At 42.0% G+C, this 16788-nt stretch overlaps 1 protein-coding gene across 1 annotated transcript in view; it reads left to right on the forward strand.

The window, feature by feature from the left end:
* rbl1 (retinoblastoma-like 1 (p107)) overlaps positions 1–15630 on the forward strand; it is a 29127-nt gene extending 13497 nt beyond the window's left edge. Inside the window, exons 13-22 of the mRNA XM_079684943.1 lie at positions 872–1036; positions 1507–1648; positions 3067–3279; positions 9500–9693; positions 9863–10039; positions 11114–11185; positions 12173–12260; positions 12538–12686; positions 12976–13140; positions 14229–15630. Of these exons, the coding sequence (XP_079541069.1) occupies positions 872–1036; positions 1507–1648; positions 3067–3279; positions 9500–9693; positions 9863–10039; positions 11114–11185; positions 12173–12260; positions 12538–12686; positions 12976–13140; positions 14229–14417 (1554 nt within the window). The 3' untranslated portion in view covers positions 14418–15630. The remainder of the gene's footprint in view (positions 1–871; positions 1037–1506; positions 1649–3066; positions 3280–9499; positions 9694–9862; positions 10040–11113; positions 11186–12172; positions 12261–12537; positions 12687–12975; positions 13141–14228) is intronic.
* The last annotated feature ends 1158 nt before the right edge of the window (positions 15631–16788 follow it).

The following is a 16788-nucleotide window of genomic DNA, read 5'->3' on the forward strand; positions in this document are numbered from 1 at the left end:
GCGTTTTACCGTGTGGGGTTGGGGTCTAAGCCAAACTATATCCGGTCACAGAGATCTGCTATTTTAAAGTAAAGTCAACACATATAGACCCTAAATATAGTCTATATTAAGAACGAGAAAAGTCTCAACATATATATCCTTTTTTGTAAACATATGACAAATGTGTGAGGGTGATGACGTCAGAGCATCGTCTTATGTGCCAGGGCTTAGCCCCGGACAGCCCCAGCCCAATTTAACCCCTGGGTATTTGTGAGGGAGCTCCATATGGCATTACCCCGCTGAAGCTCACCAAAGTTTAACATATTTCATAGTTCAAAGTTTTGTCAAGTGTTTCATTTATTGGTCAAATACTGGTTTCTAATGGTTTCTGAGGAGTTTTACTGGAATGAAAGAGCACAGAGTACAGAAGCAACAAAGCAGCATACTGCATTAAACTTGACCTTCACAGAGAGGTTAAAGTTCATGTGGAAAGGAGGCTGTCTACACTCTGTTTAGTTTTGCTGTCTTACAATCAATATAGTCAATGTGAGGTAAAGTGTGTAGCCAATGTAACCGGTTAGAACTCAAAGTTGCGATGAGGTCTTAAAATGTATGGAAAGGGTCTTAAAAAAGGTCTTAAAAGGTATTAAATTTGACCTCAGGATTCCTGCATATACCCTGCAGTGTTTAACACCACATAAACTAATTAAGCGTGCAGCAGAGTCAGATATGAAAGATACAGAACTCACTTACGTTTCCCTCCTTTGAAGCTAAACGTTGTTGGTTTGTCTTCTTATTAGTTTGTACATGACTAAGTGTGTTTTTCCTGTGTGTGTGTGTGTGTGTGTGTGTGTGTGTGTGTGTGTGTGTGTGTGTGTGTGTGTGTGCGCAGGTGATCGAGGTGTTCATCCGCTCGGAGGAAGGCCTCTCCAGAGACATGGTGAAGCACCTGAACCTGATCGAGGAGCAGGTTCTGGACAGCAGGGCCTGGAGCGCAGACTCTGCCCTCTGGAGCGTCTTGCAGGCTGCAGGCAACAAAGTGCCCACAGTGGAGGAGGTCAGCAGGAACACACACACACACACACACACACACACACACACACACACACACACACACACACACACACACACATATTTATAAATAAGGAAACACTTGAAATGCTGTCTGAGTCAAACTGTGCAAAAACGGTTTGTTTGCAACATTTTATTTTACTTTCAAGACATTTTGTTTGTTATTTGTTCATAATTCCTGTTGTTGTTGATGCAAGCACATTTTTCTACATCAACACTTCTTTCAACATGGTAGAATGTCTTTATCTTTTCCCCTAGTGCAGTCTTTGCATTACTTTGCACTGAAAATAACTGTAATTAAAACATGTCATTCATTTAGCAGACTCTCTACCCAAAGCGTTTAGCACCAATCAGAACCAGCATCAAGGTCCTTTCTCTTTGTGCTCCTTCCTTTCTCTGCCTTTAGTTCACTTTCCCCGTGTTTCACCTTCTCATCATCTTCTTCTCTCCCTGCAGGTGAATTTCTCCTCCAGTCTGGACACGGGTTCAGGTCCCGGCTCCAGTGGAGTTCAGTCTCACCTCCCGATGCTCGCCCTCTCGCCCATCATCCACCCCCGCATCAAAGAGTTCCGATCGGGCCTGGGCAGCGCACGCAAAGGTGGGTGTTCAGGTGTTCAGGTGTTCAGGTGTTCAGGGGTTCAGGGGTTCAGGGGTTCAGGGGTTCAGGTGTTCAGGGGTTCAGGAGTTCAGGAGTTCAGGGGTTCAGGTGTTCAGGGGTTCAGGAGTTCAGGGGTTCAGGAGTTCAGGGGTTCAGGGGTTCAGGGGTTCAGGGGTTCAGGTGTTCATGAGTTCAGGGGTTCAGGGGTTCAGGTGTTCGGGGGTTCAGGTGCTCAGGGGTTCAGGAGTTCAGGTGTTCAGGGATTCAGGTGTTCATGAGTTCAGGGGTTCAGGGGTTCAGGTGTTCAGGTGTTCAGGGGTTCAGGTGTTCAGGAGTTCAGGGGTTCAGGGGTTCAGGGGTTCAGGTGTTCAGGGGTTCAGGATTGTGGGAAACGGTATTTCGATCTCTCTGTCTGTACACACAAACTGAAAGATTGACAATAACGTTGACTTTGAGGTGTTCAGATGTTTAGTAGTTTCTGTATCAGCCAAAATCATATAGAAAAAAAAACAGATAATTAACTTAAAATAACTGAGGCACCAGTTAGCGAATCTTACGCAGGTCACTGATCCAAGTCCAGACAAGAATCTCCATTTGTACATTTTATTCCATCCAATATCATTAACATAGAACAATGAACAGGTTTCCTATATTTCTTTCCTGAAGCCTTTCCTATGGCTTGAAACACTCTGGTAAAAAAACAAATGCCTTCTAGTGCTCTACTCACCCAGTGCCCAAACATATAAGCAAAGAAACAACTTTAATATCAACAATAACTAAGAATACATTTACTATAAATAATAACAGCAAGAAAATAAATGTTTAAGTATCAAATCATTTAAAGCGATATATAGCTGCAACAGTTTCAATGTATTACTGTAGGGATAAAATACGTGTGACAGCAGTTCATCAAAATACGGAAGCCTCTACCCTTCTTGTTTGTTTGTTTAGTTTATCTGGACAGACCCCATTGATCAACTGTCACCAAAAACAGTAAATGGTGCGTTAGCTTTAGCCAACATGCTAATTTCCAGCTGCTGTCCCGGCCACATGGTAACAGACACCTTTTTTAAATCAAAACACATCAACAGCATTAGTTATGAAGAAAGGATGAAAGACAAGTAGATAGACAGGGATCCCGCGGGGTCTTAAAAAGTCTTACATTTGAGTTGGAAAAACCTGCAGGAACCCTGGATCGAGGTGAAAGGATGAAAGAGAACGCGTTACTACATACATGTCACATATAGAAATGTTACTTGCATCACATCAGCTCCGTGTAACATCAATAGACACAATACATGAAAAACAAACAACAATGGGGGATGCAATATCCACCTTGGGGAGTTGGAGATGTTGAATATACTGTTTTAAACTCATTGGGTCAAAAGTCTCTTAACTCTCGTGTCCCCTTCCTCCAGACGTGCCTCCCTCCCCGCTGTCGCTCCACGACAGGTACAGCTCTCCGGCGGCAGGCAGCGCCAAGCGGCGTCTCTTCGGCGATGATTCTCCGGCGCCGCTGACTGCGACCTTGAGCCCGATGTCGTCGCCCGCCAAACGCCTGACGTTCACCTCCAGCAGCACCCTGAGGATCGGAGGTCAGGGCGGGGGGGTGCTCAGCATCCCTCTGCAAGGTAGGAAACACGATCAAAGATTCAAACGTTGTATTGTCCTATGCATGTGGAGGAACTTCTAATTCCCTTAAGAGAAACTGATCAATGATTCATAGACAAAGTGTTTATTGTTATATTTAACCCTTAGATGCATAAGTGGGTCTTTTTGGACCCGGTGACGTGGTTTTCTTAAAGTATCTTTGTAATTTAAAAAAAAAAATCATTTCATATTCCAGCTATTCCTCAAAGAACATGTTTTGGATATCATGTCATTCAAATTTTAATTTACATTTTATACATTTTAAGAAATTGTAGTTTTTGTATTTCTACCCCAAGCTTCCATAAGTGGGTCAAAAATCACCTGCATGCATTTCCTATGGGATCCTCTGGGAACCTTTGATTCTTATCACCTGTTGCTGTCAGGATTACATTCACTGTAGAACACACAGACAACATCACACGTGACACCTCTCAGGAAGATTATTTTACACAGCAAGATCTGAAACCTGTCAATATAATAATAATAATAATAATAATAATAATAATAATACATTATATTTGTATAGGGCTTTTCAAGGACTCAAAATAGGACTATCAAACTTGATCAACCGGCATGGATTGATGGGGGGGGGGGGCTATGAGTAGACAAGAGGAGAAGAGATGAGTTTTGAAAAGGGACTGGAATACTGTGAGGGTCTCAGAATAGCGGAGATCTTTGCATCGATATGTTCAAAAAGGTTTTTTTCAAAATGTAAAAAAAATGTCTACAATTATGAATAGTGAAAAATTAAATATAACATATTTCTATTGTGAACCAAAATATAATACTAAATATTATACAAGTGTTTTTTCTTTACAAAAATGGCATTAAAACACATATTATTCTAATACAGGTCCTTTTTGACCCACTTGTGAAAGAGTGTAGGGTCCAGTCACTCTAAGGGCCTCTAAGGGTTATTAATAAAGAAAGTCAAAACACATAATAGTGAAATCGATCTCAAAGGCAGGAACAGAGCAACTTCACCTTCAGAGGATAGAGAGGTTATGTACCCAGAATACAGTAACAGTCACACTATACATTCATGAAAGGAAACTGCCAACTGGTCCCACCCATAAACTACCGCAGGCTTTTCTAAACACCTGGGAAATTCTTCTGACCTGAGCTCCTCCAAAAATGCAACATATATAATATTAACGTGTCTCTCCTGAAGTGTTAGGTTTAACGTGTCTCTCCTGAAGTGTTAGGTTTAACGTGTCTCTCCTGAAGTGTTAGGTTTAACGTGTCTCTCCTGAAGTGTTAGGTTTAACGTGTCTCTCCTGAAGTGTTAGTGTTAACGTGTCTCTCCTGAAGTGTTAGGGTTAACGTGTCTCTCCTGAAGTGTTAGGTTTAACGTGTCTCTCCTGAAGTGTTAGGTTTAACGTGTCTCTCCTGAAGTGTTAGGTTTAACGTGTCTCTCCTGAAGTGTTAGGTTTAACGTGTCTCTCCTGAAGTGTTAGGTTTAACGTGTCTCTCCTGAAGTGTTAGGTTTAACGTGTCTCTCCTGAAGTGTTAGGTTTAACGTGTCTCTCCTGAAGTGTTAGGGTTAACGTGTCTCTCCTGAAGTGTTAGGTTTAACGTGTCTCTCCTGAAGTGTTAGGTTTAACGTGTCTCTCCTGAAGTGTTAGGTTTAACGTGTCTCTCCTGAAGTGTTAGGTTTAACGTGTCTCTCCTGAAGTGTTAGTGTTAACGTGTTTCTCCTGAAGTGTTAGGGTTAACGTGTCTCTCCTGAAGTGTTAGTGTTAACGTGTCTCTCCTGAAGTGTTAGGTTTAACGTGTCTCTCCTGAAGTGTTAGGTTTAACGTGTCTCTCCTGAAGTGTTAGGTTTAACGTGTCTCTCCTGAAGTGTTAGGTTTAACGTGTCTCTCCTGAAGTGTTAGGTTTAACGTGTCTCTTGAAGTGTTAGGTTTAACGTGTCTCTCCTGAAGTGTTAGGTTTAACGAGTCTCTCCTGAAGTGTTAGGTTTAACGAGTCTCTCCTGAAGTGTTAGGTTTAACGTGTCTCTCCTGAAGTGTTAGGTTTAACGTGTCTCTCCTGAAGTGTTAGGTTTAACGAGTCTCTCCTGAAGTGTTAGGTTTAACGAGTCTCTCCTGAAGTGTTAGTGTTAACGTGTCTCTCCTGAAGTGTTAGGTTTAACGTGTCTCTCCTGAAGTGTTAGGTTTAACGAGTCTCTCCTGAAGTGTTAGGTTTAACGAGTCTCTCCTGAAGTGTTAGGTTTAACGAGTCTCTCCTGAAGTGTTAGGTTTAACGAGTCTCTCCTGAAGTGTTAGGTTTAACGAGTCTCTCCTGAAGTGTTAGGTTTAACGAGTCTCTCCTGAAGTGTTAGTGTTAACGTGTCTCTCCTGAAGTGTTAGGTTTAACGTGTCTCTCCTGAAGTGTTAGGTTTAACGAGTCTCTCCTGAAGTGTTAGGTTTAACGTGTCTCTCCTGAAGTGTTAGGGTTAACGAGTCTCTCCTGAAGTGTTAGGGTTAACGAGTCTCTCCTGAAGTGTTAGGTTTAACGAGTCTCTCCTGAAGTGTTAGGTTTAACGTGTCTCTCCTGAAGTGTTAGGTTTAACGAGTCTCTCCTGAAGTGTTAGGTTTAACGTGTCTCTCCTGAAGTGTTAGGTTTAACGTGTCTCTCCTGAAGTGTTAGGTTTAACGAGTCTCTCCTGAAGTGTTAGGTTTAACGAGTCTCTCCTGAAGTGTTAGGTTTAACGAGTCTCTCCTGAAGTGTTAGGTTTAACGAGTCTCTCCTGAAGTGTTAGGTTTAACGAGTCTCTCCTGAAGTGTTAGGTTTAACGTGTCTCTCCTGAAGTGTTAGGTTTAACGTGTCTCTCCTTAAGTGTTAGGTTTAACGTGTCTCTCCTGAAGTGTTAGGTTTAACGTGTCTCTCCTGAAGTGTTAGGTTTAACGTGTCTCTCCTTAAGTGTTAGGTTTAACGTGTCTCTCCTGAAGTGTTAGGGTTAACGTGTCTCTCCTGAAGTGTTAGGGTTAACGTGTCTCTCCTGAAGTGTTAGGTTTAACGTGTCTCTCCTGAAGTGTTAGGTTTAACGAGTCTCTCCTGAAGTGTTAGGTTTAACGAGTCTCTCCTGAAGTGTTAGGTTTAACGAGTCTCTCCTGAAGTGTTAGGTTTAACGTGTCTCTCCTGAAGTGTTAGGTTTAACGTGTCTCTCCTGAAGTGTTAGTGTTAACGTGTCTCTCCTGAAGTGTTAGGTTTAACGTGTCTCTCCTGAAGTGTTAGGTTTAACGTGTCTCTCCTGAAGTGTTAGGTTTAACGTGTCTCTCCTGAAGTGTTAGGTTTAACGTGTCTCTCCTGAAGTGTTAGGTTTAACGTGTCTCTCCTGAAGTGTTAGGTTTAACGTGTCTCTCCTGAAGTGTTAGGGTTAACGTGTCTCTCCTGAAGTGTTAGGTTTAACGAGTCTCTCCTGAAGTGTTAGGTTTAACGTGTCTCTCCTGAAGTGTTAGGTTTAACGTGTCTCTCCTGAAGTGTTAGGTTTAACGTGTCTCTCCTGAAGTGTTAGGTTTAACGTGTCTCTCCTGAAGTGTTAGGTTTAACGTGTCTCTCCTGAAGTGTTAGGTTTAACGTGTCTCTCCTGAAGTGTTAGGTTTAACGTGTCTCTCCTGAAGTGTTAGTGTTAACATGTCTCTCCTGAAGTGTTAGTGTTAACATGTCTCTCCTGAAGTGTTAGGGTTAACGAGTCTCTCCTGAAGTGTTAGGTTTAACGTGTCTCTCCTGAAGTGTTAGGTTTAACGTGTCTCTCCTGAAGTGTTAGGTTTAACGTGTCTCTCCTGAAGTGTTAGGTTTAACGTGTCTCTCCTGAAGTGTTAGGTTTAACGAGTCTCTCCTGAAGTGTTAGTGTTAACGTGTCTCTCCTGAAGTGTTAGGTTTAACGTGTCTCTCCTGAAGTGTTAGGTTTAACGAGTCTCTCCTGAAGTGTTAGGTTTAACGAGTCTCTCCTGAAGTGTTAGGTTTAACGAGTCTCTCCTGAAGTGTTAGGTTTAACGAGTCTCTCCTGAAGTGTTAGGTTTAACGAGTCTCTCCTGAAGTGTTAGGTTTAACGAGTCTCTCCTGAAGTGTTAGTGTTAACGTGTCTCTCCTGAAGTGTTAGGTTTAACGTGTCTCTCCTGAAGTGTTAGGTTTAACGAGTCTCTCCTGAAGTGTTAGGTTTAACGTGTCTCTCCTGAAGTGTTAGGTTTAACGTGTCTCTCCTGAAGTGTTAGGTTTAACGAGTCTCTCCTGAAGTGTTAGTGTTAACGTGTCTCTCCTGAAGTGTTAGGTTTAACGAGTCTCTCCTGAAGTGTTAGTGTTAACGTGTCTCTCCTGAAGTGTTAGGTTTAACGAGTCTCTCCTGAAGTGTTAGTGTTAACGAGTCTCTCCTGAAGTGTTAGGTTTAACGTGTCTCTCCTGAAGTGTTAGGTTTAACGAGTCTCTCCTGAAGTGTTAGTGTTAACGAGTCTCTCCTGAAGTGTTAGTGTTAACGTGTCTCTCCTGAAGTGTTAGGTTTAACGAGTCTCTCCTGAAGTGTTAGTATTAACGAGTCTCTCCTGAAGTGTTAGGTTTAACGTGTCTCTCCTGAAGTGTTAGGTTTAACGAGTCTCTCCTGAAGTGTTAGGTTTAACGTGTCTCTCCTGAAGTGTTAGGTTTAACGTGTCTCTCCTGAAGTGTTAGGTTTAACGTGTCTCTCCTGAAGTGTTAGGTTTAACGAGTCTCTCCTGAAGTGTTAGGTTTAACGTGTCTCTCCTGAAGTGTTAGGTTTAACGTGTCTCTCCTGAAGTGTTAGGTTTAACGAGTCTCTCCTGAAGTGTTAGGTTTAACGTGTCTCTCCTGAAGTGTTAGGTTTAACGTGTCTCTCCTGAAGTGTTAGGTTTAACGAGTCTCTCCTGAAGTGTTAGGTTTAACGAGTCTCTCCTGAAGTGTTAGGTTTAACGAGTCTCTCCTGAAGTGTTAGGTTTAACGTGTCTCTCCTGAAGTGTTAGGTTTAACGTGTCTCTCCTTAAGTGTTAGGTTTAACGTGTCTCTCCTGAAGTGTTAGGTTTAACGTGTCTCTCCTGAAGTGTTAGGTTTAACGTGTCTCTCCTTAAGTGTTAGGTTTAACGTGTCTCTCCTGAAGTGTTAGGTTTAACGTGTCTCTCCTGAAGTGTTAGGGTTAACGTGTCTCTCCTGAAGTGTTAGGGTTAACGTGTCTCTCCTGAAGTGTTAGGTTTAACGTGTCTCTCCTGAAGTGTTAGGTTTAACGAGTCTCTCCTGAAGTGTTAGGTTTAACGAGTCTCTCCTGAAGTGTTAGGTTTAACGAGTCTCTCCTGAAGTGTTAGGTTTAACGTGTCTCTCCTGAAGTGTTAGGTTTAACGTGTCTCTCCTGAAGTGTTAGGTTTAACGAGTCTCTCCTGAAGTGTTAGGTTTAACGTGTCTCTCCTGAAGTGTTAGGTTTAACGTGTCTCTCCTGAAGTGTTAGGTTTAACGTGTCTCTCCTGAAGTGTTAGTGTTAACGTGTCTCTCCTGAAGTGTTAGGTTTAACGTGTCTCTCCTGAAGTGTTAGGTTTAACGTGTCTCTCCTGAAGTGTTAGTGTTAACGTGTCTCTCCTGAAGTGTTAGGTTTAACGTGTCTCTCCTGAAGTGTTAGGTTTAACGAGTCTCTCCTGAAGTGTTAGGTTTAACGTGTCTCTCCTGAAGTGTTAGGTTTAACGAGTCTCTCCTGAAGTGTTAGGTTTAACGTGTCTCTCCTGAAGTGTTAGGTTTAACGTGTCTCTCCTGAAGTGTTAGGTTTAACGTGTCTCTCCTGAAGTGTTAGGTTTAACGAGTCTCTCCTGAAGTGTTAGGTTTAACGTGTCTCTCCTGAAGTGTTAGGTTTAACGTGTCTCTCCTGAAGTGTTAGGTTTAACGTGTCTCTCCTGAAGTGTTAGGTTTAACGAGTCTCTCCTGAAGTGTTAGGTTTAACGTGTCTCTCCTGAAGTGTTAGGTTTAACGTGTCTCTCCTGAAGTGTTAGGTTTAACGTGTTTTACTTATTATATTTATTTTCATTATTGATTAAATGCTGATTTTATTGTAATTTTGTTTACATATTTTTATATATATTTGTATTCGCGATTGTGGGGGAATTTTGATCTCTGTCTGTACACACAAACTGAAAGATTGACAATAAAGTTAACGTTCAGTTATTCAGAGCCCCTTCATCATCATCATCATCATCATCATCATCATCTCCTTTATGTGTGTGTTGGCAGGGCTGAATAACGACCGCACCATCACACTGATCCCAGTTCAGCCGTGTGATTCCTCCGGTACGATCACCGCTCAGTTCCTGCTCACCACCTCCCCGAGTCGCCCCCCTCCTCCCCCTCCCATGACCTCTGACCCCCCGGCGGCAGGAAGCGGACGCCCGCGACGCACCGGCTCCCTCGCGCTGTTCTTCAGGAAGGTAGGAAATCGTCATGGTTTTTATTTGAGTTACAGAAACTTAAACAAACATTCACAGACGAGAGTTATTAAAAAAACTTCCTCTGATTTTCCTTCAGTAGATGTTGCTTTCCTACTTGTTTCATGTTTCTCGTGTGTGTGTGTGTGTGTGTGTGTGTGTGTGTGTGTAGGTGTATCACCTGGCCAGTGTGCGTCTGAGGGATCTGTGTGTGAAGATGGACGTGTCGTCGGAGCTGCGGGGGAAAATCTGGACGTGTTTCGAACACGCGTTGGTTCACTGCACGGCTCTGATGAAGGACCGACACCTCGACCAGCTGATGCTCTGCTGCGTGTACATCATATCCAAAGTGAGATTTAGAAACATTTTCCCGCATTGCTCTCCTGCTTAACACACTCGCTTACTATAGACTGTTCTTGTACTATTTCTATTTTATTTGTGTTCACTTGCTCATCTCAAAACATTCTCTTGCACTATTTCATCTGTTTTATTTGTGTAATGTCCTCTATATATTTTCATGTTGCTCTGTTGGAGGAGCCTGGGACTTCAGTTTTTCATTGCCATATCTACACTGTAGCTAAAGTGCATATGACAATAAAGCCTTTAAACTTGAAACACACACACACACACACACACACACACACACACACACACACACACACACACACACACACACACACACACACACACACACTTGTACCAATAGGCGCGTTCACACCAAGTACTTTTCCCACAAAGGTTCCTGAGAACTAGGATTTAGTTGCGTTCACACCAAAAAGCCCCAGGAGCTAAATTAGTTCATCTGAACCTTTTTACCCACTTTTCAGTCCCTGCTAGAGAGCAGGAACTTTCGTGGGAGAAAAAGGTTCCTATGTCTGATTGGCTGGGCGGAATGCAAACCACGCCCCGTCAAACTCCCAAAAACTTTTGTGAAGCTGCCATTTTATTATCCTCGCATTAGCATTATTAGCATTAGCATTAGCATTAGCATTAGCCCAGCGCAGAAACGCAGAGAGACTAACTTATGGCAACACAAAAGAAAACATGGGAGCGGTGGAGATGAGGAGGTGTCGGCGTTCTGGCGATTTACTCGGAAGGCTTCCAGCAGCTTCTACTGAAGCCAGTCCCTAACTCCGGGGACTTCGGGCGGCAGTATACGCCGTGAAGTTGTTTGCGGGCTGCCAGTAAACCCAAAGCAGAAGAAGAAGAAGTGACGTCAGCGGCTTCATTTGCCTAATCCTCCCTCCGGGACTTATTCCGGTGTGAACGCGATCTGTACTTAGTTCATGAGAAGTAAAGAGTTCTCAGGAACCTTTGTGGGAAAAGTACTTGGTGTGAACGCGCCTAATGTACTTATTATAATTATTCTTGAGTGCATGTGATGCGGTTTTTGTAATTTCTCCGATTCCCTTCTTCCTCGCAGATCACCAAAGAGACTCACACCTTCCACGACATCATGAAGTGTTACCGTGGCCAACCACAGGCCAGCAGCCATGTGAGTCACACACACACACACACACACACACACACACACACACACACACACACACACACACACACACACACACACACACACACACACACACACACACACACACACACACACACACACACACACACACACACACACACACACACACACACACACACGAATAGAGTAACACCACATGTCTTCATTCGACACCTTACTTGAGTGAAAGGACTGAGTTATAATAATGTAAACATTGTGTTCATCCTTTTAATGCTTCAGTTAATTGGTATAGCTTAAATAAAAACCGTTGGGTAGTTTAGCATATAATGATAATACCGTGTGTTATTTGTTGATCATATTTTGCTTTGATTATCTAAATATGCAACTGAAATACTTCCATTACTAAGAAACCAATTCATAGTAACACAAGTTAACAATGGAGTCAATTTAGTTTTTATCAATTAAAGGCCGGTTTACCTAACTCTGTTATCATGATCTAGCGCAGCAATGCACAAGCACACTAGAGTGTTACCAGAATGGTTTGGTTTTTACCAATGAGGTCTTTGCTAACATCCCAAATACACCTGATGTTGTTTTTGTTGACACCAACCACAGGGAGGTGCTAATATTAGAAGTAGGCTGTGCCTTTGACCTGTACATGGACCCTAACCCTAACCCTATAGACAAGTATATCAAATACCAACCACTGCTCGATGTGATAACCAGCTTGGGTACAAGTGTAGATACAGCATATTCATATTCTGAAGTCTTGGCCATGTATATAAATGCACTATGATTGGTCTGAGAATTGCTGGAATGTCAAAGAGAAAAGCCAAAGAAATATTGCTCTGTTTCAGCTTTTATTGGCAGCTTAGCCGTGTGGAGTGGGAGGTGCTATGTGTTCCCTTTAGTGTTCTGTGCTGCTTAGCCCCCATATATTTGATTCCCTGTCTTATGTAATATAATTTGTGGAACCAAATAAAGTATTCGTGTGTGTGTGTGTGTGTGTAGGTGTACCGCAGTGTGTTACTGCGTCACACTCCCAGAGAGCCGGTGACTGACGAGAACATGGAGGTGGATCCTGTCTCAGGTGGAGAATGTAAGAGCACAGACAGAAATCCTTTATATAAGCACTGAATATTAATATGTATTATTCTGAAAGCATTTTTCCTTATAATTAAACAATAACCATTAGACACAAGTCAGAGTTCTTCAAAAATGTTTTCCTGTCCCGATAATTGATCAAAAGGCTGTTAAGAGTTCTCTTGTGTGCCATGTCACGTTTTGCATTAGTTTCAAAGTCTTCATCATTGCGTTTTTATACAACCGTATCCCTCATTTTTTTAAATAAATCACTTCTCTGTGTGTCTCTTCAGCGGCAGAGAAGACCAATCAGGCGTCAGGAGAAGCCAACGCCGACCAATCAGGAGAGGAGGAACGCGGTGACCTCATCCAGTTCTACAACAGTGTCTTCGTCCTGAAGATGAAGAGCTTCGCGCTGAGATACGCCATCCATGACAACCGGGTACGACGAGAAAAACTACGATACGATAACACTTTATTGGTCAGATGAAGTCTGTGACTTGCTTCCCAGCAGCTCCATGTGTGACATCAACAGACACATATCAAGACTCAATACATGGAACAACACATTTAACATAGCAGCACGATCACTGAGAGAAAACCTGCTCAAAGAATTCAAGTATTCAGTAACAGAATCATTTCTCCACGCAGAGCAGAGACCTGTGCTAAAAGTTTCTGAAATCAACACACTTGATAATGTTTGTATAATCTGTCTGTGTGTGTGTTTGCAGGCGGACGCCCCCCCCCTCTCTCCGTTCCCCTCGGTGCGCGCTCAGCCTCTCTCCCCCCGCAGGGTTTCTCAGAGACACTCGCTCTACGTTTCTCCTCACAAGAACTCTGCGGCCTGCCTCACACCGAACTCCTACACATACAGGATCAACAGCAGCCCCTCCAAGGTAAACACACACACACACACACACACACACACACACACTCACACTCACACACACACACACACACACACACACACACACACACACACACACACACACACACACACACACACACACACACACACACACACACACACTCTGAATCCTTTGTCAATGGGGAAGTCGCAGCGATGACGTATTTCTGTATTGGACCCTGAGGGGGATTTGGATGTGATTATTAATTATTGCAGAAAATAATCTCTGTGGCAAACAACTCTTAAGGATACTTACACGTTTAGTTCAGCAGGATAATCTCCACATATTAAAGGTGGGTTAGGTCAGTTTGAGAAACCGGCTCGAGATACACGTGTTGTTATATTCCATGGAATGCTCTTAACATCCCGATAGCAATGAATATCTGAAGTGCTTTGACAATAAATCAATAACAAAATATCATCTATGGAAGCCGTAGTGCTGTAAAAAGCACGACCAATCATCTGAGCCGGCTAAAATAACTGGATGGCCTACCTGCCTGTCAGCCTTCCATCTGTGCACAAACTTATCTCGTGCCCTCATTGGTCATGTGCGCGTTCGAGTGTGTTGGAGGAGGGGCTCTGTGAGGAAGTGGCAGATTTCTCCGGTCGTGTATTTTCTAATTCTGGCGCACTCGAGCCGGTTTCTCAAACTTACATACCCCACCTTTAATACCACTTTATTATTTCTGTAGTAAAACGCTAATGTTGGGCTATAAAGGAACTACAGCACGGTCACATGACTTCACGTCACCACCGCTAAGCTAAAGGTGGCTAATGTTGGGCTATAAAGGAACTACAGCACGGTCACATGACTTCACGTCACCACCGCTAAGCTAAAGGTGGCTAATGTTAGACTATAAAGGAACTACAGCACGGTCACATGACTTCACGTCACCACCGCTAAGCTAAAGGTGGCTAATGTTGGGCTTTTAGTCGTTTAGTCTTCTGATTTAGACACTTGTTACCAACGTCCATCACATCTAATAAACTCTCTCCTCCTCCTCGCTCTCTCTCTCTCTCTCTCTCTCTCTCTCTCTCTCTCTCTCTCTCTCTCTCTCTCTCTCTCTCTCTCTCCAGGAGTTGTCGGACATTAACCGGATGATTCGTCAGGGCTCGGTCAGCAGGAAGAGGGCCTTCACCATGGAGGGCGACGTGATGATGTCATCAGCGTGCGACTCCCCCAGTAAGAGGGCGTGTCCGGAGAACAGCCCCGACGTCCTGCTGAAGCGCCTGCAGGTCGTCGTGTCCGAGCGACAGAGTCACTAACGAACACGTTAAAACATTAAATGACATCACATTTAATTACAGAATCATCCCCACTTTAACAAGCTGAGCGTACAGGATGAATCTAGACATTAGGAGTGTTTCATTTATCATTAATGAGGCTTACATTTGACTTGTTTGTAATATATTATGACCTGAGGGTTATAGAACGTCAGCAGAGAAAGATGGCAGAATTCATGCCATTTGGTTTTATCAAAAATAATCAAACTAAACGTTTGATTAGAAACCATGAGTAATATCTGAAAGGTGATATTTGAGCAGCATCAGGAATCAGAACAAACTGAGACACTGGTTTTTATCTTTTGGCTGAAAAAAAGTCTATTATTTAAACATTTTTCCGGGTTTCTTGACCCTCAAAGACATCTGAACACCTCCATGTTAGAGTGTGTGTATTCACAGGTGTTTTAGTGATTGATAAGCAGGTGTTCAGGTGTGTGTTGTTACTCTAGGGAAACTTACAGGATAGTTTTCAAATCTAAAAGTTAACCGTATTGGGCTGAATATACGGAAGTTTTCACAAATATGTTTTTAATTATTAAAAGATCAGACCTTTACTCAAATTGATTTCTTTATTGGCATAATGATGTATGGATCTTATCCAGCTGTGTTTTCTGACCACACAAATAAACATAAACAATATCAACAAACATTTTAAATGTTCTTCACAAACAGAAGCTCGTCGTTCTTTTCGTCAGGTCAAAATATATTTAGTAAGATTATCGTGTAAATAGTTTCTGACAAATCAAGCGCTATTGTACATTATCTAGCATTCAACTCGTCCTCCTCTCCTGTCAGAGGTCTCTACTTTTTATAGAGATTTTACTGGGAAATTAATCTTTTATTAATTACCGTTAATTAAAAAAGAAATGCTGTTATTAAGCTTTTTATGTTGTATATTGCTGTAAAGAAAAAGGTAGAAAAGTGCCATGGAGTGTGTGGTATCTACACATTAAAAACATTTTACATCTGCTTTTGTTTATTCATTGTTTTGCTAAAAGCACATTAGCAAAGTGAAAAACTAACCACGTGTTAAATACAAAATAAAAGAGTTGATATTTGCTCCCAGACAGTTGATAGTTAAAATAATGTGAATGTGTGAACAGGGAGTCATTCTGTGTCATTGTCCCAAACTCTTTTAAGGGAAATGTGGATTTTCCAGGTGTTTTGTAAAATAAAATGTACTTTGATCACTAAATGTTCATGTTTCTGACTTCTACATTTTCATTTCATTTCCTCATTTAGGCACATTTTTCATTTAATGCTATTTTTTGGTAAATAATTCCTGATTATTTTTTACATTTCAGTTTGTTCTTAACTTTGGAAACTGGTTCAAAATCTCAAATGTACTGCTGTGTAGTTGATGATGTAGAAAACTGACCTTAGTTTCTCAACCGTATTTATTTACTACACTATATGAACATCGTACAAATAAATGACATCAGGGACTCAGTGGTGGGAGAAGTACTTAGATCTTGTACTTAAGTAAAAGTAGAAGTACCAGAGTGTAGTAATACTGTGTTACAAGTAAATGTCCTGAATTCAAAATAATAATTTTTATAAAACAGACAAGTCAAATCAAGCAATCTGATTGGTTCTTAGCCATGATATAATGAGCGTATATATCACGGGTAGAATTGTAGTTACTTTTAACAAGTCAGTATCCCACCGCATCTGAGAAAAAGCTACAACCGTTACAACTGTTACATTACGTCCGTTGCGAAACTAACTAACGAACAAAGTTTAAGATGGAAACATTTAAGATTAACTTCGACCTCCGGGGTAGCTTTATTATGGAGGAGTGGATTGAGCAGTGCCTATCTCCAGAAAAAAAAGTACCTAAACGACGACATGCAGAGCTACGTGAAGAGCCAACCCAGTCTCACGGCATTTCGTGTTATAGTCACGACATTTAATCTATTGATTCGTTTCACCAACACGATTTTCCTCTTTTTATTCGTGTCACACAGAATGATTTTAAAAGCATAGTATTTCTTTTGGTTGTATGTTTCGTGCCTGCAACACGTCTTTTAGTCCGGTCGGGTCTTGGAAGACCGGAAGCTGTGGGGTTGATAAAAACATCTCCTTACTCAATACCAAGCCACGATTATTGTTTTTATTTTAAATCGTATAATGCAGGGCTTCTCAAACTCCGGACCGAACTGCAAATCAATCCGGACCGAACCCTGTGCCCCATTATAAAAAAAAAAATTTAAAAAAAAGAATTTCTGAATCTGATGAAAATTAAAGTGGACCTATCATGCTATATTGGAAAAATATATTGTAGGGCCATACCTATACAAAACATGTCTGTAAAGTTTTGTGCTTAAAATACCAAACAGATCACCCATTGTAG

Source organism: Notothenia rossii (assembly GCF_949606895.1).
Source record: "Notothenia rossii genome assembly, chromosome: 5".
Classification (NCBI taxonomy): domain Eukaryota; kingdom Metazoa; phylum Chordata; class Actinopteri; order Perciformes; family Nototheniidae; genus Notothenia; species Notothenia rossii.